Here is a 25,962-nt window from a genome sequence, read left to right on the forward strand (position 1 = left end):
CCTAGAGAGGCCCCACGGAGGCTTCTCCCTGTCTTTTCTGGCCCTGTTTCCTCCCAGGAGACTCCTAGAGAGACCCCACGGAGGCTTCTCCCTGCCTTTTCCGGCCCTGTTTCCTCCCAGGAGATTCCTAGAGAGGCCCCATGGAGGCTTCGCCCCACCTTTTCTGGCCCTGTTTCCTCCCAGGAGATTCCTAGAGAGGTCCCACAGAGGCTTCTCCCCACCTTTTCCAGCCCTGTTTCCTCCCAGGAGATTCCTAGAGAGGCCCCACTCTAGGAATGTAACATTGTTTTTATTATTGTTGTGAGTCTTCGGAGAGGGGCGGCATACAAATGTAATAAATTATTATGATTATTATTATTATAGGTAATAACCAACACCTTGAATTGTGACTGGAGACTAATCGGTAGCCAGTGCAGCTCGTGAAGCATAGATGTTATATGGGTGTACCGAGGTTCACCCATGACAACTCACACAACTGCATTCTGGACTATCTGCAGTCTCCGAACACTCTTCAAGGGTAGCCCCATGTAGAGCACGTTGCAATAGTCAAGACGGGAGGTGTTGGGGACCTGAGTGATTGTGCATAAAGCTTCCTGGTCCACGTAGGCCCGCAACTGGTATACCAGGCGACCCTGGTCAAATATCCCCCTGGCCACAGCCGAGAGGTGGTGGTCAAGGCTCAGCTATGGATCCAGGAGGACACCCAAGTTGTTGACCCTGTCTGAGGGGGATCAAAATCTCCCCCCTCCAGAACGATGGGCGGACAGATATAATAGTCCTTAAGAGGAACCTCAGTCTTGTCTGGGTTGAGCTTGAGCCTGTTGGCCCCCACCAAGACACAGATTTCAGGCAGCGGCACATCACATCCACCGCTTCACTGAATTGGCATGGGATGGAAATGTATAGCTGGGTATACCTATATGCGAGTACAGTGGTACCTCTACCTAACAATGCCTCTACTTACTAACTTTTCTAGATAAGAACCGGGTGTTCAAGATTTTTTTAGCTCTTCTTAAGAACCACTTTCTACTTAAGAACCCAAGCCCGGAAAAATTTCCTAGGAAATTTGAGAGCAGCACAAAGGCCTGGCCAGTTTCCTGCCATTCCCCCTGGGTTTCTCTCTCTGGTGCACTGTATGGGAGGCAGCCTTGTGCTGGATGTATGAGAGGCACATGCTCCTCTTCGCCATCTCAGAGTCCCTATTTTTTTTAAGCCTTAAAGTTTTGGATTTTTTTTATTACCCTCACCTCACCTTCTTCCTTCAGCAGCGACTGTCCTCCTCCTCTTCTTCTTCCTCCTCCTCCCACCCAAATTCTGAGTTTTTATTTCTTTCCTAATGAGTTTGCACGCATTATTTGCTTTTACATTGATTCCTATGGGAAAAATTGCTTCTACTTACTGTTGTGATTGGCTCTGGCCCAGCTCCTGCCCCAGGGATTGGGGAGGTGGATGCAGGGGAAAATTCATCATGTCACAGGCCTGTGTTATTGCCAACATAATCAGTTCAGAGTTTAGTTTCCTTGGACGAAGAAGAAGGTGGGAGTGACTCGGCAGAGGAGGGCTTGGTACACAGCCATGGCAGTCAATCTCCCTTATCTTCCATTGATTCAGATGATGATGTTTTGGACCCACGCAAGCACAGAATTATGCGTAGAAGAGACCAAGTAAGAACATATTACAGGAAATAAGGGAGGCCACCTGTGTTTGGGTGGGGCTCCAGTAATTAGGGCTGCTGCTATAAATAGCAGCATGTGGGTTTGGTCGTTGTGGAAGAATATCTGATCGGAGTTCGTCAGGAATCTTGTGTTGCTGGACTTTGTTGCTTTTTCACGCCTTTGAAACCAAAGCAGAGCAACGTGTGTGTGTGTGTGTGTGTGTGTGTGTGTGTATGTCTCAATTCGTTCGAAGAAGAAGGGGTGTGAAGGTTCTTCACAGCTGCTAGCTAAGTACTTAATGACTGCTTAAGGGACATTGTACAGACTACCCGGTTGTTTTGGGAAGAGTGCTCTTTGCAATACAAAAAGAGTGCTTAGTTTATTTTGAATTTTGTGATAAAGAACATTGTTTTGAATTTTCAAACGTGTGTGTGTCTGAAATTTGTACCCTTGAATTTTCGGGAGGCTTCTATCAGAGAGCCTGGCAGAACATTTACAAACTTTTCTACTTAAGAACCTGGTCACAGAACGAATTAAGTTCTTAAGTAGAGGTACCATTGTATATCTATAGGTACCACTTCGGTGGGAAGGTAACAGCATTTTGTGTGCCTTGGATCATAAGTCATGCTTTGGACAATGTAAGAAAATGGAGATGAGTGTCAACCCCTAGAGTCCGACATGACCAGGTAGGGAAACATTTAGCCTTACTAATGGCAGGAGACAAGGGGTTGTAGGGCAATATATCTTGGAGGGCATCAATTTTTCCGCTCTTGTAAAAAGCTTTGTCTGCTGAATTTTTAATGCATGGGGGAAGACCAACCGAAAGAAATGTAGCAGAGGCTGACCAAACACTCAGTAAAATCAAATTACAACCAACCAATTGTTCGGATAGATGAAACCAGACACTGCGGCTTGACGTTCTCTCCCGTTTGCATAACGGAGGAATATCGATCCAACACCAGGCTTTCAAAAGCATTAAGCACAGAGAAGGAACCTTATCGATCAGTGGCAGTTAATCAGGATCGTATATTCAGAAAGACTCCCAACTGCTGAGCATACAACACAGCTTTGGAAAGCAAGAGAGCAAGGAATTTGTAGCTTTTGGGCAAGATTGTCCTCTCTCTGGGGACTGCAAGAGGCCTTATAAGATGGATGTTTTGGTTAGCTCTGGCCCTGCTCCTGCCCCAAGGACTGTGGATGTGGGGGAGACATCCACATGCTGCAGGCCTGTTTTGCCCCCAGTGGAATCTGCTGATGAAGGCTCCTCTGACCAAGAAGACATGAGTGACAGAGAGGAGGAGAGTGTGGCAGACAGCTCAGAAGGAGATCAATTATCTAGCTCCTCCTTGGATTCAGAACAAGAGTTAATGATACATCCAAGCATGCGGAGAGCGATGCATAGGCAACAACAACTGAGAGATTATTATCAAAGAAAATGAGGCCACCTGTGGTTGGGTGGGGCTGTAGTAATTAGTGAGGCTGCTATAAAGAGCAGCCTGTGGGTTTGGCCATTGTGGAGGATTATCTGATCGTTGTGTTTCATGACTGCTTTGCTGACTTTGATCTTTGTGTGCTGATTTTTCCCCGCTTTGAAACTAAACCAGAGCAAAGTGTGTTTCACTTTGTGAAAGAAGAAGGACTGTGAATTGCCTCACAGCTGCAAGCTAAGTATCACAGAACTGATAAGGGACTTGTACAAATTACCAATTTGTTTGGAGTCAAGTGCTCTTTGCTATACAAAAAGAGTGCTCTGTTTATTTGCATTTTTGGTATAAAGAACATCGTTTTGAATTTTTAAACGTGTGTGTGTCTGAAATTGTGTCTGTGCATTTTTGGGAGGATTCTACCAGAGAGCTCAACAGAACAATGGATAACCAGGGAAAGTAGAGATTTGAGTTTTAAATAACCTTTGGAACCCAATGAGGCTGTTTTGCATTCTTAGACATTGCTGGGTTTTGTGGAGTTGATCTTAGTTAAGGGAGCTTTGCTTTATCGTACAATGAGAGCTGTGTTCGTCCATAATGGCTTAAAGTAAAATTTAAAAAATAACAATAAAATAATAAAATAAAATAAATAAGTAAAAAATAAAATAAAATAATGAAATAAATAAAATATAATGAAATAAACTAAAAATACTAAAACAAATAATAAAAAAGATTTGTGAAGCTCCCTTTGAACAGCTTTTGTGGAAACTGGGTTTTGTACGTGTCTATTGAGATTTGCAGTGATTTTAGGAGCTGCAGTCTTGCGATCCACTCTAACAATTCACTTTAGAGTCCGACGGTCTCTCTCAGACAACATTGACTTTTGACCAGACCTGTGCTTGGCTGAGGACATTTTCCCTTCTCTTTCAAAAGCAGTCATTACTTTTAAGACATGACCTCTTGAAACGCCAAACATTCGGGCACTTTCTGTTACACTAGCGCCTGCCATTCGAGCACCAACAATTTGGCCTCTTTGAAAGTCTGAGAGGTCTGCCATTTCTAGAAGGTTATAACCAATTTCCTTAAATTTCTGTTTTTTAAAAAAGGTAGTTAAAAAAACATATCAAATAACAGAATTTTTTTTAAAAAAACATTAAAATATGTCAAGTCTCGATTGATTTGAACATGTTCAAACATTATGATGCCAAAAAAGTCAAGTGTTTCCATTTTTCTGTCCTCTCCCTGTATGTTCCATGTTAATAAAGGCAGAATACTGTTCATTTCAACCCCCCTTTTAAAAAACATTTAATAATAGCCACTCAGAGCTGTCCTTACGAAAAGCAGCTTGCTGATGCTATGATAGTTAGCTACCTTTCACTCAAACATAGATGTACATTTGTGTGTGTGTGTCTATGTGAGATGGTCTTCGGAGAGGGGAGGCATACAAATCCAATAAGTAAGTAAGTAAGTAAGTAAGTAAGTAAGTAAGTAAGTAAGTAAGTAAGTAAGTAAGTAAGTAAGTAAGTAAATAAATAAATGGTGCTGGTTGCAAACCCTCTTTTGTCAAGAGCATGGGAAGGAAACGAACATTAAATAAAAAGCCAGCCCTGGTTACAAACTTGTTCCTGTTTACCTCTCTCTAGCAGCTGGTCGGATCTCAGCACTGTTCTTATTTAAAGTTCAAGTCAAACACACACAATGTAAAACGTAACAGCTGGATTTGGACAACACAAAGCCTTAAAGCCAGATTCGAAAGCTCTGTTGTTTCCATTCGCCTAATAGCGTTCTCCTCGCCAACCATTCTGGAAACATTTCTCCAACAGATTGTCTCTTTTATCTATAGATCCCATTCATTAAACCAAACAGCCTTTCAGCCAGGATTACTGGCACAGTTCTCCAAAGAGATCTAATGTGAGAATTAACTATCTGCCACATGAGCCTCAGCGGCCGGTCAGGTCCGACTTTAGTAATCGAGTAGTTGATGCATCAAACTCACTACCTGATTCTGTACTATCATCACCTAACCCCCAAAGCTTTACCCTTAGACTATCCACTGTTTAGCTCTCTCGATTCCTAAAGGGTGTGCATAAGTGCACCAGAGTGCCTTCTGTTCCCTGTCCTAATGTTTCTCTTTAACTAGCATCATGTATATTATTACATGCTGTTTTTATCACTGTTGTTAGCCGCCCCAAGTTCACGGAGAGGGGCGGCATACAAATCCAATCAATCAATCAATCAATCAATCAATCAATCAATCAATCAATCAATCAATCAAACAAACAAACAAACAAACAATCAATCAAACAATCAATCAAACAATCAATATTACATCTTTGTATACAACCAATATGTACGGGACAAAACAAATAAATAAAATAATAAAATAAATAAACTAGACAATGTCAGCTGGCGGGGCCTTCTCTGTGTGGGCCCCGGCCCTGTGGAATCAGCTCCGCCCAGAGATTCGTACTGCCCCCACCCTCCTCGCCTTCCATAAGAGTCTGAAGACTCATCTATGCCGACAGGCTTGGGGACATTATATGTTAGTCCCCTGGATGATGAATGTCATGTATGTTTGATTGTTTGATTGTGAGTGATTGATTTTAAGTAACCCGAGTTTTAGATTAGTTCATTAGGATAAACATATATTGATCCTAAGATAAAATATAGGAAATAATATAAGGGCAGACTAGATGGACCATGAGGTCTTTTTCTGCCGTCAATCTTCTATATTTCTAGTTTTAACCTTAAAATTGGATTTAGGATATTTCTATTGGTTCCCCCCCCCCCCCCTATATGTTGTAAGCTGTCCCAAGTCTTCAGAGAAGGGTAGCATATAAATCCAACAAACAAACAAAGAAACAAACAAACAAACAAACAATTGATTCGCTCATTCACTCACACACTCACTCATTCATTCCACTTATAGATCCACCCATCCCAACAAATGAATTCATTAAGCAGTATGCTCTAATTAGAGTTTAATTAATAGAGCATATGGCCATTCATTTAGGGCAGCTTTTAGGGCACCTCATTCACCATTTGTTTGTTTGTTTGTTTGTTTGTTTCTTTGTTTATTTACTTACTTACGTACTTACTTACTTACTTACTTACTTACTTACTTACTTACTTACTTACTTACTTACTTACTTACTTATTTAATTCGATTTTTATGCCACCCTTCTCCTTAGACCCAGGGCGGCTTACAGCATGTTAGCAATAGTACTTTTTAACAGAACCAGCCTATTGCCCCCACAATCCGGGTCCTCATTTTACCCACCTCGGAAGGATGGAAGGCTGAGTCAACCTTGAGCCGGTGATGAGATTTGAACCCCTGATCTGCAGATCTACAGTCAGCTTCGGTGGCCTGCAGCACAGCACTCTACCTGCTGCGCCACCCCGGCTCATTCCGCTATCACTCCGCTCTCACCTGTGGCTCCTAGTAGCTGTAGGATGCGCAGTGGCCACACCCTGGGCAACAGCTTCGACAGGCTGGCCAAACCAGGCTGAGAATAACCGATGGGTCATTTACCTTCGGCGAGATAAGGACTTGTCTATCCCGAGCGTATGAAGACAAATTCTGGTGGACTGAGTGGAGGAAACCTACTAGAATAGGTCAACGGTCATGAAGGTGGTCTGCAAGCGATGTGGTATGCTAAGAGCATGGCAAGACACGAAAGACGCCCTGGTCAACCACTAGAAGAAGGGAAACTCGGACTGCAAACCTCCACTGCCTTGTGGCTATATCCATCATTGGAAAAGGCTTCAGGAGTAAACCTTAAGAGCCGGAGTCACGGAAGTAGTTTGTGACTGTGTACGTTCTGACAACTCCTGAGATGTAGCTGGGACCAATCATGTCTGCGAGACCGCCTTCTGCCGCACGAATCCCAGCAGCCAGTTAGGTCCCACAGAGTTGGTCTTCTCCGAGTCCCGTCGACTAAACAATGTCGTCTGGCGGGACCCAGGGGAAGAGCCTTCTCTGTGGCAGCTCTCACCCTCTGGAATCAGCTCCCTCCAGAGATTAGAACTGCCCCCACCCTCCCCATCCCTATGTATTTTTTATGCATGATATGACTGTATGTATGTTTTTTATATTGGTGTTCCTTGCTTTTTAGACTTTTTAAATGTACTATTTGGACAGGGAGTCATTGCTCACAGTCACTCATGCCATCATCACCTCAAGGTTTGATTACTGCAATGCTCTCTACATGGGGCTACCTTTGAAAAGTGTTTGGAAACTTCAGATCGTGCAGAACGCAGCTGCGAGAGCTGACGTGGGGCTTCCAAAATTCGCCCACTTTTCTTCAACACTCCATGGCTTGCATTGGCTGTCGATCAGTTTCCGGTCACAATTCAAAGTGTTGGTCATGACCTTTAAAGCCCTACATGGCATTGGACCAGATTACCTCCGGAACCGCCTGCTACCGCACGATTCCCAGCGACCGATAAGGTCCCACAGAGTTGGCCTTCTCTGGGTCCCGTCGACTAAACAATGTCGTTTGGCGGGCCCCAGGGGAAGAGCCTTCTCTGTGGCGGCCCCAGCCCTAAGGAACCAACTCCCCCCGGAGATTAGAACTGCCCCCACCCTCCTTGTCTTTCGTAAACTACTCAAGACTCACTTATGCCGTCAGACATGGGGGAGTTGAGATATTCCTTCCCCCTAGGCAATTACAAGTTATGTATGGTATGTTTGTGTGTATGTTTGGTTTTATAATAAGGGTTTTTAATTGTTTTATTATTGGATTGTTACATGCTGTTTTTTATCATTGTTACCCGCCCCGAGTCTACGGAGAGGGGTGGCATACAAATCCAATAAATAAAAAAGTAAAATAAATATTGTTATTTTAGATTCTAATTATTAGATTTGTCATTATGTAATGTTTTTATCACTGTTGTGAGCCGCCCCGAGTCTACGGAGAGGGGTGGCATACAAATCTAATAAATAATAATAAATAATAATAATAATAATATTGGCTTTTGCCATTATTTCAGAGACATGGAGAGAGGGGATCTGCTGCTTGAGTAACAGTCTACCCTCCATACTAACTTACTCAGGCTTCATGCTCTGGGGAGTCCATGACACAATGGTCTTTCGAGATCAAATGATGCCAATGCAATCCTCTAATCCAGGGGTCCCTAACTTTGGCAATTTGTAAGGCTTATAGACTTCAACTCCTAGAATTCCTCAGCCAGCCCTGCGGACTTCAACTCCCAGAGTTGTGGACTTCAATTCACACAATTTCTCTGGACGTTAAATTCCACAAGTCTTCAACTTGCCAAATTTGGACAGCCCTGCTCTAATCCGTCTTCTTGATCCAATTTGGATCTGTAGTTTCAAATCACTGCACTGATTGAAAACTTTGATTGATAAACAACATTTCTCGGGGTGCACAATCCAGTTTCAAAAGCAAATGGAAGTAATGTGCCCGTGTCTGGAGACTGTTAGGGTCTGGATGGATGTTAACAGGCTCAGACTCAACCCCGACAAGACGGAGTGGCTGTGGGTTCTGCCTCCCAAGGACACTCCCATCTGCCTGTCCATTGCTCGGAGGAGGGTTGGGGCTTTTGACCCCCTCATAGAGGGTCCGCAACTTGGGCTTCCTCCTCAATCCACAGGTGACTTTGGACCATCATCTTTCGGCTGTGGTGATGGGGGCGTTTACCCAGGTTTGCCTGGTGCACCAGTTGCAGCCCTATTTGGACAGGGAGTCTTTACTCACAGTCGCTCATGCACTTATCACCTTGAGATTCGACTAGAAACATAGAAACATAGAAGTCTGATGGCAGAAAACGACATCATGGTCCATCTAGTCTGCCCTTATACTATTTTCTGTATTCTATCTTAGGATGGATATATGTTTATCCCAGGCATGTTTAAATTCAGTTACTGTGGATTTACCAACCACATCTGCTGGAAGTTTGTTCCAAGGATCTACTACTCTTTCAGTAAAATAATATTTTCTCATGTTGCTTTTGATCTTTCCCCCAACTAACTTCAGATTGTGTCCCCTTGTTCTTGTGTTCACTTTCCTATTAAAAACACTTCCCTACTGGACCTTATTTAACCCTTTAACATATTTAAATGTTTCCATCATGTCCCCCCTTTTCCTTCTGTCCTCCAGACTATACAGATTGAGTTCATTAAGTCTTTCCTGATACGTTTTATGCTTAAGACCTTCCACCATTCTTGTAGTCCGTCTTTGGACCCGTTCAATTTTGTCAATATCTTTTTGTAGGTGAGGTCTCCAGAACTGAACCCAGTATTCCAAATGTGGTTTCACCAGCACTCTATATAGCGGGATCACAATCTCCCTCTTTCTGTTTGTTATACCTCTAGCTATGCAGCCAAGCATCCTACTTGCTTTCCCTACTGCCTGACTGCACTGTTCACCCATTTTGAGACTGTCAGAAATCACTACCCCTAAATCCTTTTCTTCTGAAGTTTTTGCTAACACAGAACTGCCAATACAATACTCAGATTGAAGATTCCTTTTCCCCAAGTGCATTATTTTACATTTGAAAACATTAAACTGCAGTTTCCATTGCTTTGACCATTTATCTAGTAAAGCTAAATCACTTACCATATTACAGACGCCTCCAGGATTAGGGTTAGGGACTACTGCAATGCTCTTTGAAGAGTGTTCGGAAACTTCAATTCATGCAAAATGCAGCCACACGACAACCCAGAAGTTCAGAAAATAGACTTCTGCTTTGCCCCTTGTGCTGTTTTTCACACTCTGGGGCTTCAGGAAGCTTCCCTGAAACTTCCAGAGGGTGTAATGACTTCCTGCAAAGCCGAAAATCAGCTGAATAGTGCGCGCATGCGCTGGAGCTGACATAGGGCAATGCCTCGTGTGCCCTCCGAATAGGGCTCACAGATGGCAAACGTGCCATAGGTTTAGTTGTTGTGATTATTGTAAGCTTCCCAGAGTCCTGCTGGAATTGGGCGGCATATAAATATCACAAAACAAACAAACAAAATAAATCACTGCTATAGGACAACATGTCATGGCCAACTTGCCAAGGGAGAACTTAACAATTTAATGTAATGATTTTAAAATGATTTTAAAAATACTTTAATTTTTATTATTCCCATCTCATTCTGTCCCCCCTTTGGCATCCATTCTTCAATGATTCTATTCCACAATTTCTTTGATATCAGTGTAACCCTTATTGCATGGCAAGTTGGCTGTGGCAAGTTGTCCTAGATCAGTGATGGCAAACCTTTTTTCCATCGGGTGCCAAAGGAGCATGGGCACATGCTATCGTGCATTCGTGAGTTCCCACACCCATAATTCAATGCCTGGGGAGGGCAAAAACAGCTTTCCCCCACTCCCCGGAGGCCCTCTGGAGGCCAAAAATGGCCTGTTTCCCAACTTCAAGTGGGCCCCGTAGGCTCGTGTTTTGCCCTCCCCAGGCTCCAAAGGCTTCCCTGGAGTTGGGGAGAATAAAAACATCCTCCCCTATTCCCAGGAGGCTCTCTGGAAGCTTAAAACACCCTCCCAGAGCCTCTGTGTGAGCCAAAAATCAGTTGGCCGGCACACACATGCACGTTGGACCTGAGCTAGGGCAATAGCTCATGTTTTGCCTCCCAAGGACAATCCCACCCATCTCCCTGGGGGTGTGTATGTTTGCCCAGGTTCGCCCTATTTGGACCGGGACTCACTGCTCACAGTCACTCATGCCCTCATCACCTCGAGGTTCGACTACTGTAACGCTCTCTACATGGGGCTACCTTTGAAGAGTGTTTGGAAACTTCAGATCGTGCAGAATGCAGCTGCGAGAGCAGTCATGGGCTTCCCCAGGTATGCCCGTGTTACACCAACACTCCACAGTCTGCATTGGTTGCCGATCAATTTCCGGTCACAATTCAAAGTGTTGGTTATGACCTATAAAACCCTTCATGGCATCGGACCAGAATATCTCCGAGACTGCCTTCTGCCGCACGAATCCCAGGGACCGGTTAGGTCCCAGAGTGGGCCTTCTCTGGGTCCCATCAACTAAACAATGTCGGTTGGCGGGCCACAGGGGAAGAGCATTCTCTGTGGCAGCCCCGACTCTCTGGAACCAGCTCCTCCCAGAGATTAGAACTGCCCCTACCCTCCTTGCCTTTCGTAAACTCCTCAAAACCCACCTTTATCATCAGGCATGGGGGAACTGAGATATCTCCCCCGGGCCTATACAATTTATGTATGGTATGTTTGTAGGTATGTCTGCTTAATAATGGGGTTTTTAAATATTTTAAATTGTAAATTATTAGATTTGTCATGAACTGTTTTATTGTGTTGTGAGCCGCCTGGAGTCTACGGAGAGAGGCGTCATACAAATCTAATAAATAATAATAATAATAATAATAATAATAATAATAATAATAATGTACCAGCTGATATAGCCCCGCATGCCACCTGTGGCATCCGTGCCATAGCTTCGCCATCCCTGCCCTAGATCAATCTGAGACTGCTTCAAACACACATACAATTTGGGAACACAACAGCTTGCAATCAAGAGTTGTTTGCTGCAAACCATTCTCTTGTTCTTCTGAATAAATTCTCCCAGATTCTCTCAATAGCATATCACATTCGTTCTCTCCCTGTCAGCCCAAATGATGAACAAAATAGATTTATAAACCTTCCATTCAACTCAAATCCTGCAGTTGGAAACAGTGGAGACGTGCTTCATTACACATATGCTTTTAAGCTATTGACAACATTTAGCTCAATTCTTTTTATTCCTGTTTGGAAGTTTAAAAATACAGCATAAAAGAGACCCCAAACGAATCCCTGAAGGCAGGATTTGGGGTAATCATGGTTTAAGGATGCCAACGGAGCCAGACAAAGCCACCTGGCCTGCTCTGATCCTTAATCAACCTTTGATCAGCAGAATTCAAGAGGCACATGTCTTCATGGATATACGTAGAAGCACCTTCTCCTGTACATAAATAAGTTGCTGTTAAAAGAAAAACTGCGGTGTCTAGAAAAAAACAGCTCATTCTCATTCCAGAAGCCACAGTATCTCAGGAGGACTAATGTTCTTTGAACATGATTTAAAGAAACCGCGATTTAAACCTGTGATACAAAAACGTATGAAGGCTTTAAATTATGGTACTCAGGACAATCAACTTAAAAATATAGCTTATTTAAAACTGAGCAGTTTTCTTTGGAAGAAGACAACATAATCATATGACCTTTAAACCAAAAAGGAGACCAGTTAAGAAACTCTTGGAGGGGAAAAGGTAGCTTACATTGCAAACCCAATTTTATTTTTTGGATTTATATAAAAAAAGGGGTTCCATGTTCTAGAGCAGCCTGCCTCAATCTGGTATTCCTTCCCGAAATTCTAGACTATGGTGACTAACATTCCAAACCCAACAGTGTTGCAAACCAACATCTCAGAAGGATTCCATGGTGTGGAAAGATTGATCAATGCACAATGGAAAAAAAGCATTCAAAGTAGCATCTGGATCCTAAAAAGTTGTGTGTATCCTAAAGATGAGAGAGGAAGTTGGTTGGATGTCTAGTTAAATGAGGTTCCATGTTCTAGAGCAGCCTGCCTCAATCTGGTATTCCTTCCCGAAGTTCTAGACCAGTGTTTTTCAACCAGTGTGCCGCGAGACATGGTCAGGTGTGCCACAAAGCTCAGCAAGAGAGAGAGAGAAAGCAAGAGAGAGAGAGAAAGAAAGAAAGAGAGAAAGAAAGAGAGAAAGAAAAAGAGAGAGAAAGAAAGCAAGAGAGAGAGAGAGAGAAAGAAAGGCAGGGAAGGAGGGAGAGATAGAAAGAGAGCAAAAAAGAGAGGAAGGAAGGAAGAGAGAAAGAAAGAGGGATGGAGAAAGAGAGGAAGGAAGGGAGAGAGAGAAAGAGGGAGAGAAATAGAGCGAAAGGGAGGAAGAGAGAGAGAGAGAGATTTTTTTGTCCAAACTTTTTTAGCCCCCCCCCCCTACCCCCCGGCTCAATGTGCCCCATGATTTTGTATATGTAAAAAAGGTGCCGCAGCTCAAAAAAGGTTGAAAATCACTGTTCTAGACTATGGTGACTAACATTCCAAACCCAACAGTGTTGCAAACCAACATCTCAGGAGGATTCCATGGTGTGGAAAGATTGATCAATGCACAATGGAAAAAAAGCATTCAAAGTAGCATCTGGATCCTAAAAAGTTGTGTGTATCCTACAGATGAGAGAGGAAGTTGGTTGGATGTCTAGTTAAATGAGGTAATAATCATCCATCCACCTCCCTTCTACCTTTTCAGTTGCCTCCCCATTTGGCTTTTGTGTTTGACTGTACAAACCACGGTTGGTTTCATCTATCTAGGTTTGAGCTCCATATTGAAGCACCTTTAAATGTGCTGTAACTTTTGCAACTGTCAATAACTAATTCTCCTTGTTCTATGGGCTTTCGTTGATGGTTCAGATCCTATGTATGAGCTCTGATTGGTTTTGATTTCTTGCAATAACTCTTCTCTCTCAAAATGGACCTCCTGGAATTTAAATGGAGCAGACTATGCTGGTAAACTACATTTTCTCTCAGATCCATGGCTTGCTGTTCTCGATGCTAATGGGACAACCCCTCCCCGCTTTTTTACTCTCAACACTTTAAAATATATATTTAAATTTACAGCGACTGTAAAAAATAGTAGTAGAAATCGTTCAATTTTTCCCCCCCGAGGGTCCTTGAAAATAAGACCAAAAAAAAAAGCTCCTTTCCGTCTTCTGCCCCATCTCCCCCCAAAGTCAAAAGTCAATTTCTGTCCCGTATTTTTCATCAGATTTCGGTCTCTGTGGGAACGGAACAGACAAATACACTCCCTTTTTAAAATTATTATGGGCATTTTAGAAAGGCACATGTCAATGACAGGTGTGTATTGTGTGTATTGCGTTTGTGTGTCAAGTCAAAGTTCTGGGCTGCAAAAAAAAAATCCCAACGGTGCAGAAATTTAAAATAACTTTGGATTGCCCTCTAGGGCAGTGTTTCCCAACCTTGGCAAGTTGAAGATATTTGGACTTCAACTCCCAGAATTCGCTGGCTGGGGAATTCTGGGAGTTGAAGTCCAAATATCTTCAAGTTGCCAAGGTTGGGAAACACGGCTCTAGGGGTTTGTCTAAATTTATGGAACCCAGATCTTGCACTGTATTGGCGCGCGACGTCAATTCATTTCTCTGCTTGGCATGAGAGTTGATAACCATGCTGTGGCAGAACATTTAAAACAAAAAAGTAAATAAAAATATTAACCTCCCCCTTGCATTCTTTTCTTTGAGCCCTGCTCCTTCACGCTAAGTAGCAACGGTAAAATTCCCCGGAGACAGGACATTTTGTTTCGATAGCCCAAAACACGAAACGCCACGCCACCGCAACCCTCGTTTCGCTCGCGGTCCGGAACCATTTTGTTCATCCCGCCCAACAAGAACGGATGTTGGTTGTTTTTTGGCCTTGCCAGGATCCTTCAGAGAAAAGACCATGATTGGAATACAGCTCTTCTGAGGTAATTTTCGAAACCAAGAGGGCCTTTGCAAATCCCTGACCTCTTCTGTTCCCTCCCCACCACACACACAATTTTTTTTTTTGTAGTTTCCGAAGACAGAAAAGGAATTAAAAACATTGGTTACAAGAGGAGAGTCTCGAAACAGACATTCCTTTCCAAACGGGGCGTTTTTCCTACGCTGTCAAAACTCCGAATGCCTCGTTTTGAGGGGGCCTTTGAAAGCCGCCTGCTAATTGCAGCTTGCAGTTCTCGGAAGCTTTCTCGGCTGAGACTTTTGACAGGACGCCCACGCCAAGACTCCATTTATTGTAAAACATCTGCCGTTCCTTTCTCGTCAAGAGATCACCGCTCGTCCGACAGCCGGGGTCATCTGCCCTTGAAGAATCGTATTTTGGCGGCGGCGGCGAGGGTTTGCGTCACGTTGGCCTCAAAGTCTCCATCATGGACGCCTGTTTGACGAAAGGCTCCCGCCGAAGGATTGTTCTCCCAATAGTGATGCCAGTTGCCTTTACTGTCTGCCCCAAAGCCATAGATGTCCAACTAGGGAGACAAAATCGTTATTATTCCTTCCTTCCTTCCTTCCTTCCTGCCTTCCTGCCTTCCTGCCTTCCTACCTGCCTTCCTTCCTTCCTGTCTGCCTTCCTGCCTGCCTTCCTTCCTTCCTTCCTTCCTTCCTTCCTGCCTTCCTTCCTGCATTCCTTCCTTCCTTCCTTCCTGCCTTCCTTCCTGCATTCCTTCCTTCCTTCCTTCCTACCTGCCTTCCTTCCTTCCCTCATTCATTCATTCATTCATTCATTCATTCATTCACTTGATTTTTATGCCGCCCTTCTCCTTTGACTCAAGGTGGCTTACAACATGTTAGCAATAGCACTTTTTAACAGAGCCAGCCTATTATGCCCACAATCCGCCCTGAATCTACGGAAAGGGGCGGCATACAAATCTAATAAATAAATAAATAAAATTAAAAAAAATCTAATAAATAAATCCGGGTCCTCATTTTACCCCCCTAGGAAGGATGGAAGGCTAAGTCAACCTTGAGCCAGTGATGAGATTTGAACCGCTGACCTGCCGATCTACCAATCAGCTTTTAGTGTCCTGAAGTACTGCACTCTACCCACTGCGCCACCCTGGCTCATCTCCTTTTAATGACCCCATAATCCAGTGATGGCACACCTTTTTTCCTTGGGTGCCGAAAGAGCCAGCACGCCTGCTGTCGCACATGGGAAAAATTGCTTCTTCTTACAAACTTTTCTACTTAAGAACCTGGCCACGGAATGAATTAAGTTCCTCAGTAGAGGTACCCCTGTATTAAATAATCTTGATTCCAGTCTTCTATTAATAATACCTTTGCAGGTATTGCTGAAGTAACCATGACAACCACAGGACAATGATAGCCCCCCCTCTCCTGAAGATATTGTTTTCCGAAATTACGTACGCTCTTTGGAGGAGGAAAAAGAAATCATGATTTAGTAGGAGGTTAGCCTCTTGCCACCCTGAAGGCCTGGTTGAAGTACAATTCTCCCTGTTTAAAGAAGGCCAAGGTGCCAAGGGCTGAAATGATAAATTTATGGAAAATAAGGAATAGGATATTCATTAGGATAACAGGAATAGGAACATGTTGTGTGAAAAAACATTTTAAAAAGTGGTTGGTTTTCTTTTCTGAATATGAATCAGAATAGAGCTGGAAGGAAGTCGGCCTTTTCCAGGTCCTGCCAACCAATCAATGTGGCTGGGCGGACCCTAGCGGAAGGGCCTTCTCTGTGGCAGCCCCAACCCTCTGGAACCAACTCCCCCTAGAGATTTGCATGCCCCCACTCTCCTGGCCTTCCGGAAAGCCCTAAAAACTCACCTGTACCAGCAAGCCTGGGACCATTGAGTAACATTTTGCTCCAGGCAGTAAATTTAATTGTGGCATGAATGGGTCTTTTGGTTTAAATGGGTCTTTTAGATTATTAATTGCTTTTTTTAGATTAGATTTTTTAGATTATTTAAAATCGAACCTTTTGAATCTGTTTTTGTATTTTGTATTTTTATATGGTGTAAATGCTGGCCCTGAGACCTCGGAGTAGGGCGGCATAAAAATCCAATAAGTAAATAACAATAATTTAATAATAATTGATTAGATTTGTATGTCGCCCCTCTCCGAAGACTCACCCACTTTTTCTGGAGGTACCCTTGATCCCCCCCCAGGTATAATTTTTTTTATTTTTTCCCCATAGAAACTTTTTCAGTACATTACAAAATACCTTCTATTTGTGTTACAATAAAAACAGTGTCTCATTAGTTAGATATGTACAATCCCCAAAATAAATTTCCAATTCCAAATTATTTACTTTCATTACATATCAAACTCCCAAACCTCAACCTCTAGTTTTGTCATCTAGATCAGTGTTTCCCAACCTTGGCAACTTGAAGATATCTGGACTTCAACTCCCAGAATTCCCCAGCCAGCATTCGCTGGCTGGGGAATTCTGGGAGTTGAAGTCCAAATATCTTCAAGCTCCCAAGGTTGGGAAACACTGATTTACATAACCGATTTTCTTCTACTTAAATTCAACATTAACTTTCTTTTGACAATGTTAACTTATTATGCTTATCGTCTTGCAAATCTATATAAGCGGTTGTGCCTTCTTCCATTTCTTATACATTTTTCTTTAAAAACAAAAACCTTTATTGTTGTGGTTAGCTCTGGCCCAGCTCCTGCCCCAAGGACTGTGGATGTGGGGGAGACATCCACATGCGGCAGGCCTGTTTTGTCCCCGGTGGAATCTGCTGATGAAGGCTCCTCTGACCAAGAAGACATGAGTGACAGGGAGGAGGAGAGTGTGGCAGACAGCTCAGAAGGAGATCAATTATCTAGCTCCTCCTTGGATTCAGAACAAGAGTTAATGATATAGCCATGCATGCGGAGAGCGATGCATAGGCAACAACAACTGAGAGATTATTATCAAAGAACATGAGGCCACCTGTGGTTGGGTGGGGCTGTGGTGATTAGTGAGGCTGCTATAAATAGCAGCCTGTGGGTTTGGCCATTGTGGAGGATTATCTGATCGTTGTGTTTCGTGACTGCTTTACTGACTTTGACCTTTTGTGTGCTGATTTTCCCCCGCTTTGAAACTAAACCAGAGCAAAGTGTGTTTCACTTTGTGAAAGAAGAAGGACTGTGAATTGCCTCACAGCTGCAAGCTAAGTATCACAGAACTGATAAGGGACTTGTACAAATTACCAGTTTGTTTGGAGACGAATGCTCTTTGCTATACCAAAAGAGGGCTTAGTTTCAGTGAATTTTCATTATAAAGAACATTGTTTTGAATTTTCAAACCTGTGTGTGTCTGAAATTTGTACCTGTGAATTTTTGGGAGGAGTCTACCAGAGAGCCCGACAGAACACTTTATATAACCTTCTCCTAAGTAATACGGAGGTACCCTTGATATGGCACCTACCTCATCACAGAGGTGAATTGCAAAGATAATTGACAGGAAACCTGTGGAGGGATACCTCCCGTGATGCTGGAGCCAGTTGTCGTAAACGTATTTCATAAAACTAGGATGATAAACCATGATCTGCACAGAACGAAAGAACGTATCTTGTTAATTTCAGAGATAACTCAGCATGAGAGGAAAAAAACAAAAACAAAACCCAACTCCAGCAAAAATTCTAGGAATGTACAAAATTGCACTCTCCCAATTGGCAAGTTTCGCACATCCTCTGCAAACAACAATTGAAGACCAAAGAAACGCCCTTCGCTTTGAGGATGTTAAATAAAAGTGTCATTGCAGGAAATTAAATACAATGCTTTCTGAAACAAGTAGAGCCCGGATTTGAAAAAAAAAGCAGTATTTATTTCACATATCCTATCGTCAAGGGCTAGAAGTGGATTGTGTAGGACTTTGAAAAAGACAGGGGAATGAAAGGGGGAAAAATACATTTTAGTATGAAAAGTCTTGCTTAGGTAACTTTTTAAAAAACCACTCAGATTTTAACATGACAACAGAGCCAAGTTTCTAAGAAACCAATAATTTATAAGCACAGAAAGTTCAGGAAGAGTTTTGGCAGGGGATGCCACCAATGGCCCAAATCCAAGCTGTCCATCAGAATAATCAGCTAGGAATGATAATCACTGTAATAAGAGGTGGTATTTGCTGGTTCTACCAACTACAGTGATACCTCGTCTTACAAACCCCTCATCATACAAACTTTTCGAGATACAAACCCGGGATTTAATTTTTTTTTGCCTCTTCTTCCAAACTATTTTCACCTTACAAACCCAAGCTGCCGCCACTGGGATGCCCCGCCTCCAGACTTCCGTTGCCAGCGAAGCACCCGATTTTGCACTGCTGGGATTCCCCTGCAGCATCACAAAAACACGGAAATCCGGAGGTGGGGTTTCCCATGGAGGGGAGCCTCAGGGGAATCCCAGCAGCACAAAAATGGGCACTTCGGCTGGCAAAAGGGGTGGGTTTTGGGCCTGCACGCATTAATCGCTTTTCCATTGATTCCTATGGGAAACATTGTTTCGTCTTACAAACTTTTCACCTTACAAACTTTGTCCCGGAACCAATTAAGTTCGTAAGACGAGGTATCACTGTACTCAAACTTTCCGGCTATTGGTTCTCCAGAACCTGTTAGAACCTGCTGGAATTCACCCTTGGGCCTGACCCTTCTGGCCTTTAGAAAAGTCTTTGAGATCTGGTTCTTCTCTGGTCCTGAGACAGGATGTTATTGTTTTTTTAAAATGTTTTTTATTTAAATTCTTTAAAAACATTAACAAATCACTAACAAACATATTTACAAACAACCAAAAATACAAAACCAAAACATTATTTGTGTAATATATAAGGCGGTAGATATAACAATTGATTTATAGGTAGAAATTAATAACCAAAATAATTAACCCGGATGCCGACTGTATTGCCAGAATTTAAATGAACGGAAAGGAGTGATAGAATGAGTTTTTATAATTATTAACATATGAATATATATCTTCCCTCCTTCCGCGATGTAAGTTTATATTTATTGTTATTCATAAGTGTGTATTTTTCTTTTTTCTTTGTCGTTGTTGCTGTGTTGTTTGAGCCAGGATGCTTTATGAACCATTGAGAGGAGCCCTGGTGGAACAGTGATCAGGATGCAGTATTTGAGGTTAATTCTGCCCACTGCCAGAAGTTCGATCCTGACTGGCTCAAAGTTCAGTAAAAATGAGGTGGTATATAAGTCAATAAAAATGGGTGGCATATACGTCTAAGGGTTATTGTTATTGCTATTGTGTGTGTTCAGTTCTGGAGACCTCACCTACAAAAAGATATTGATAAAATTGAATGGGTCCAAAGATGGGCTACAAAAGTGGTGGAAGTCTTCAGCATAAAACTTATCAGAAAAGACTTCATGAACTCAATCTGTATAGTCCGGAGGACAGAAGGGAAAGGGGGGGACAGGATTGAAACATTTAAATATGTTAAAGAGTTAAATAAAGTTCAGGATGGAAGCGTTTTTAATAGGAAAGTGAACACAAGAACAAGGGGGCACAATCTGACATTAATTGGGGGAAAGATCAGAAGGAACATGAGAAAATATTATTTTACTGTAAGAGTAGTAGATGCTTGGAACAAACTTCCAGCAGATGTGGTTGGTAAATCCACAGTACCTGAATTTAAACATGCCTGGGATAAACATATATCCATTGTAAGATAAAATACAGGAAATAGTATAAGAGCAGACTAGATGGACCATGAGGTCTTTTTCTGCTGTCAATCTTCTATGTTTCTGTTAATGTGCAATATGTAGATTACTGTACTCTGTGCAATATGTCGATCATGACTGAATGACTGACGATGATGACAGATTACTGTTCTCTGTGTGCTTTTGCTATAACTACCTAGATTTGCTTGGCAAGAGAGTAGCTACACACACTGAATAAATCAATCATTAATAAACATTTATTCTGCCAGAAGGCTCATAGCTTAGTACAGGAAAATGCTCGAGTTGTGTATGTAAAACATTAAGAGACCGGGAGAATCTGCTAAAAGCCATCCAAGCAGAGAGAAATTCTAAAGCAGCTTTGCAGATGCCTGGTGGGCCTCAGCTGTTAATCAGAATTCAATGAGGTGGGGGTCTATCTTTTCAGGCCCATGTGCACATCTGGAACTTGGAAGGTAGCTGGTGGCAGCTTCCGCAAAAATGACGGATAAGGTGTGGATTGTCTATTGATAGAATGGCTGACAGCATAGGAGTGAATTAAAGCAAACTTATTCAAACTCATTCTCATGTTTTTAAATTACTGAGTCTCTCTCTCTCCCTCTCTCTCCCTCCCTCCTTCCCATCCATCCATCCATCCATCCATCATCCATCCATGTCTATCTCTCTCCCCCTCCCTCCCATCCATCCATCCATCCGTCCATCCATCCAGGGTCTGTCTGTCTCTCTCCATCTGTCATCTCTCTCCCCTCCCATCCATCCATCCATCCATCCATCCATCCATCCATCCATCCATCCATCCATCATCCATCTATGTCTATCTCTCATCTCATTCTCTCTTTCTACATCCCTCTCTCTTTATCCTTCCATGTATCTCTCTCCCCCTCCCTCCCTCCCATCCATCCATCCATCCATCCATCCATCCATCCATCCATCCAGTATCTGTCTGTCTGTCTGTCTCTCTCAATCTGTCATCTATCTCTCCTTTTAACCATCCATCCAGTATCTGTCTGTCTGCCTGTCTGTCTGTCTCTCTCAATCTGTCTCTCTCAATCTTTCATCTCTCTCCCCCTCCCTCCCATCCATCCATCAATGCATCATCTATCCATGTCTATCTTTCTCTCAACTCTTTCTTTCTATATCTGTCTCTCTCTTTATCTATCCTTAATGTACCTCCCTCCCTCCCCCTCCCTCTGTCTGTCTGTCTGTCTGTCTGTCTCTCTCTCTCTCTGTGTATGTGTGTGTGTGAGAGAGAGAGACAGACAGACAGACAGAGAAAGAGGAAGGGGGGGAAGAGAGGAAGGGAAAGAGGGGGGAGAGGGCTGAGTTAGCTCACCTTTGTGGTCCTCTCTAAGTTGACAGTTTTGTCATTCTCTAAATTGTTTCCTGCCACATCCTGCCTTTGACACCTCTTCAGCTTATTTCCTCATTTGCGTGAAAAAGCAGATTTCACCTCTAATCTTCTTAGAATGCCCAGAAGGAAAGTATTTCTAGAGCCCAAGAATTTTTTTAGGGAAAGAAATGAGATGCTAGATATCAGCCCTATACTGGATGCCAGCTTGCTTTAAAATCATCATAATAATAAAGATTGTATTTATTTCCTGTTTTTGTTGTTGCTATTCTGGGAAATATTGGATGGTATCTAATAAGGTCTTCCATAATTTTATCCCTATAAAAAAAGAAGTATGTGAAATCATAACTTGCAGCATCCCCCCCCCCCCAACCTGAGTTATTGCCAAGGATAAAATTAGGGGAGAACTGAAATTTGGGAGCGTCTCGTTTTCTACTTTGACCCAAGTTTTAAGGGGCAACTGGGCTATTCTCTCTGCTGCCTGTAGGTGGCACCACGACAACACTTTCTTGGCAATTGAACTACTGCTCCATCTCTGCCTCTGCTGGGGAAAGTTTTTTAATAAAGTCTGTCCTGGAATTTTCTTCAAAACTAATTTCTGGTATAAAACATTCAAATGCCACTGTTCATTTGGGAAGGCAGTCCCTGAAAGTACATGCTGTGCAAACCTAACCTCCCCCTTAGGAGAGAGAGCATAGCTTTTTAGAATCTATTTATTATTATCATTATTATTATTATTATTATTATTATTATTATTATTATTAATTAAGGGCTAAAAAGACAGGCTACAAAAATGGTGGCAGGTCATAAGCATAAAACTTATCAGGAAAGACTTCATGAACTCAATCTGTATAGTCTGGAGGACAGAAGGAAAAGGGGGGACATGATCGAAACATTTAAATATATTAAAGGGTTAAATAAAGTTCCGGAGGGAAGAAGTGTTTTTAATCCAAAAGTGAACACAAGAACAAGGGGTCACAATCTGAGGTTAGTTGGGGGAAAGATCAGAAGCAACGTGAGAAAATATTATTTTACTGAAAGAATAGTAGATGCTTGGAACAAACTTCCAGCAGACGTGGTTGGTAAATCCACAGGAACTGAATTTAAACATGCCTGGGATAAACATATATCCATCCTAAGATAAAATACAGGAAATAGCATAAGGGCAGACTAGATGGATCATGACCGCACTGTTCACCCATTTTGAGGATGGATATATGTTTATCCCAGGCATGTTTAAATTCAGTTACTGTGGATTTACCAACCACGTCTGCTGGAAGTTTGTTCCAAGGATCTACTACTCTTTCAGTAAAATAATATTTTCTCATGTTGCTTTTGATCTTTCCCCCAACTAACTTTAGATTGTGTCCCCTTGTTCTTGGGTTCACTTCCCTGTTAAAAACACTTCCCTCCTGAACCTTATTTAACCCTTCAACATATTTAAATGTTTCGATCATGTCCCCACTTTTCCCTCTGTCCTCCAGACTATACAGATTGAGTTCATGAAGTCTTTCCTGATACGTTTTATGCTTAAGACCTTCCACCATTCTTGTAGCCCGTCTTTGGACCCCTTCAATTTTATCAATATCTTTTTGTAGGTGAGGCCTCCATAATTCCAAATGTGGTCTCACTAGCGCTCTATACAGCGGGATCACAATCTCCCTCTTCCTGCTTGTTATACCTCTAGCTATGAAGCCAAACATTCTACTTGCTTTCCCTACCGCCTGACTGCACTGTTCACCCATTTTGAGACTGTCCGAAATCACTACCCCTAAATCCTTTTCTTCTGAAGTTTTTGCTAGCACAGAACTGCCAATACAGTACTCAGATTGAGGATTCCTTTTGCAATACTGTACAGTGTTTCATCCATTTAGGAAGAGAGGCAGCCCCGATTTGTCCTTTAATGTATGCGGCCAAGGACATCCTGTTATATACCTGTTACACTGAAGCTTGTTTGAACAACTGAACCTATTAGACGGCAACAAACAAAAGAACCCAAGGAAGTCCCCCCCCCCCCGGTGTAATTCAAAACATATTTTATTTACCAACCTGATTTTCCGCCAAACACATTGCCTTTATCTTTCTTAGATTTTGAAGCAAATGAGTTTCCCTCCAGCCCTCCTTTGTTTGAACAAACTGTCTGGATGTGTAGAAGAACAAGGAGTTTTCCTCTTTTTTAAAAAAAGTCTGTTTCCTTGTGTTGTGTTATCTTATCCACAGTACGGTTCTTGCATCAAATGAGATTCAAGAAAGTTTTATTTACACCCACGATTTGAAATTCTGGCGTCTGTGCCCCAGTGGTCATGTGATCATATATGATCATTATTATCATTATCATCATTATTATTAACAATAACAAATACAACAAAACAAAACAAAAAACAAAACAACAACAGCAACAAAATAACAACAATAGTAATAATAGTAATAATAATAATAATAATAATAATAATAATAATAATAATAATAATAATAATAATAATAATAATAATTCAATTTGCATGCCACCCAACTCCCGAAGGACTCTGGGTGGCTATGAGTGTTTGGAAACCCACATTTGCAACTATTTGCAGCTTTCTGTGGTTACACAACTAAAATTTATGACCCTACCTTAGAAACAACTGGTGTTCACTTCTGGTTTAGAAACATAGAAACATAGAAGACTGACGGCAGAAAAAGACCTCATGGTCCATCTAGTCTGCCCTTATACTATTTCCTGTATTTTATCTTAGGATGGATATATGTTTATCCCAGGCATGTTTAAATTCAGTTACTGTGGATTTACCAACCACGTCTGCTGGAAGTTTGTTCCAAGGATCTACTACTCTTTCAGTGAAATAATATTTTCTCACTTTGCTTTTGATCTTTCCCCCAACTAACTTCGGATTGTGTCCCCTTGTTCTTGTGTTCACTTTCCTATTAAAAATACTTCCCTCCTGAACCTTATTTAACCCTTTAAGATATTTAAATGTTTCAATCATGTCCCCCCTTTTCCTTCTGTCCTCCAGACTATACAGATTGAGTTCATGAAGTCTTTCCTGATACGTTTTATGCTTAAGACCTTCCACCATTCTTGAAGCCCGTCTTTGGACCCGTTCAATTTTGTCAATATCTTTTTGTAGGTGAGGTCTCCAGAACTGAACACAGTATTCCAAATGTGGTCTCCAAATGTGGTTTTAAGCAAAAAAAACATTGCAGACAATGAGTTCATTTAACAATTTGGGCAATCCTTTTTAATGACTGCCAAAAAAAGGAGTTTAAAAATTTGGTCTGTTATGGGATGATGTACTTAATGATTACTTAATGACAGTTGTAAGGTGAGGACTATCTCTGCAGGAAACAATTTAGCTGACGAGTGGTTCTCAAACTTTCTAATGTTGCGACCCCTTAGTACAGTTCCTGATGTTGTGGTGACCCCCAACCATAAGTCTAGCGCCAATTTTCCCAACAGAGCTTTAAGCTGATTGGCAGGAAGCTCAGAGGGACACCCCCACTGTAAACGCCTGATTGGTCGGATTGTAAAATTATGTTCCAAGGTGCCAGAATAGAAACTTTAGTTCTTAACCCCATGGGAAATTTGTCTTTTCGCATGGTCTTAGGCGACCCCTGTGAAACAGTCGTTCGAACCCCACAGGGGTCCTGACCCCCAAAGGAATCCTGACCCCCAGATTGAGAACCACTGCCTTAGAAGGAATAACCTGAACTGGATAGTTCGAATGGATTTAATTGCAAATCATTGGTTTGAACAGAAATGGAAGAACCAAGTTTAACTTCGTGCCTGAAATGTGGAAATGGAATAAAAGGGACTCATCCATTTTCTCAATCATAGTTTAGATCAGGGATGGGGAACGATGGCCCCTTTATGACCTGTGGACTTCAATTCCCAGAATTCTGGGAGTTAAAGTCTGTAAGTCTTAAAGGGGCCATGGTTCCCCAGCTCTGGTTTAGATGATTATCTGGATTTGGTCTTTCCTTAACAGAGAAAAAAGTCCTGGAATTGACTGTAGCCCTCACTTACCTTGTCTTTGTTGGCTTTGATCTTACGAGGAACAGGAGTATATGTGCTGTAGAAAAAGAAAAGTAAAGAAAGAAATATGGTCCAGTCAGACAAAGCTCACAATGTCCTAGTTTGCATTTTTTTTATTTTTAAGAAAGCACTATTAATTCTAAATTTAGTACTCCAACAATGCTGCCTGCAAATAGGGAACCAAATCAAACACGAATCTGAAAAATACAGGTAGCCCCTGACTTACAACCAAAACTGAGCCCAGAATTAAGTGAAGTGGGTTGATGTGCTTAAGCAAGGCAGCCATGCAATTTCAGCTCTCCCTGTCGCACTCATTATGGAGAGCATGATGCTCCTCA

The 25,962-nt window shown here is 42.2% G+C and overlaps 1 protein-coding gene across 5 annotated transcripts in view; it reads right to left on the bottom strand.

The window, feature by feature from the left end:
• Positions 1–11,788: 11,788 nt before the first annotated feature.
• Positions 11,789–25,962, bottom strand: part of ST3GAL1 (ST3 beta-galactoside alpha-2,3-sialyltransferase 1) — a 142,401-nt gene continuing 128,227 nt past the window's right edge. For all 5 annotated transcript variants that reach the window (XM_070748330.1, XM_070748327.1, XM_070748325.1 and 2 more), the window contains exons 7-9: positions 25,616–25,661; positions 17,996–18,115; positions 11,789–15,092 (exon numbers count right to left, since the gene is read on the bottom strand). In XM_070748330.1, coding sequence (XP_070604431.1) covers positions 14,919–15,092; positions 17,996–18,115; positions 25,616–25,661 — 340 coding nt within the window. In that variant the 3' untranslated portion in view covers positions 11,789–14,918. The remainder of the gene's footprint in view (positions 15,093–17,995; positions 18,116–25,615; positions 25,662–25,962) is intronic.

The sequence above is a fragment of the Erythrolamprus reginae genome, chromosome 3, assembly GCF_031021105.1.
Source record: "Erythrolamprus reginae isolate rEryReg1 chromosome 3, rEryReg1.hap1, whole genome shotgun sequence".
Lineage (NCBI taxonomy): Eukaryota > Metazoa > Chordata > Lepidosauria > Squamata > Dipsadidae > Erythrolamprus > Erythrolamprus reginae.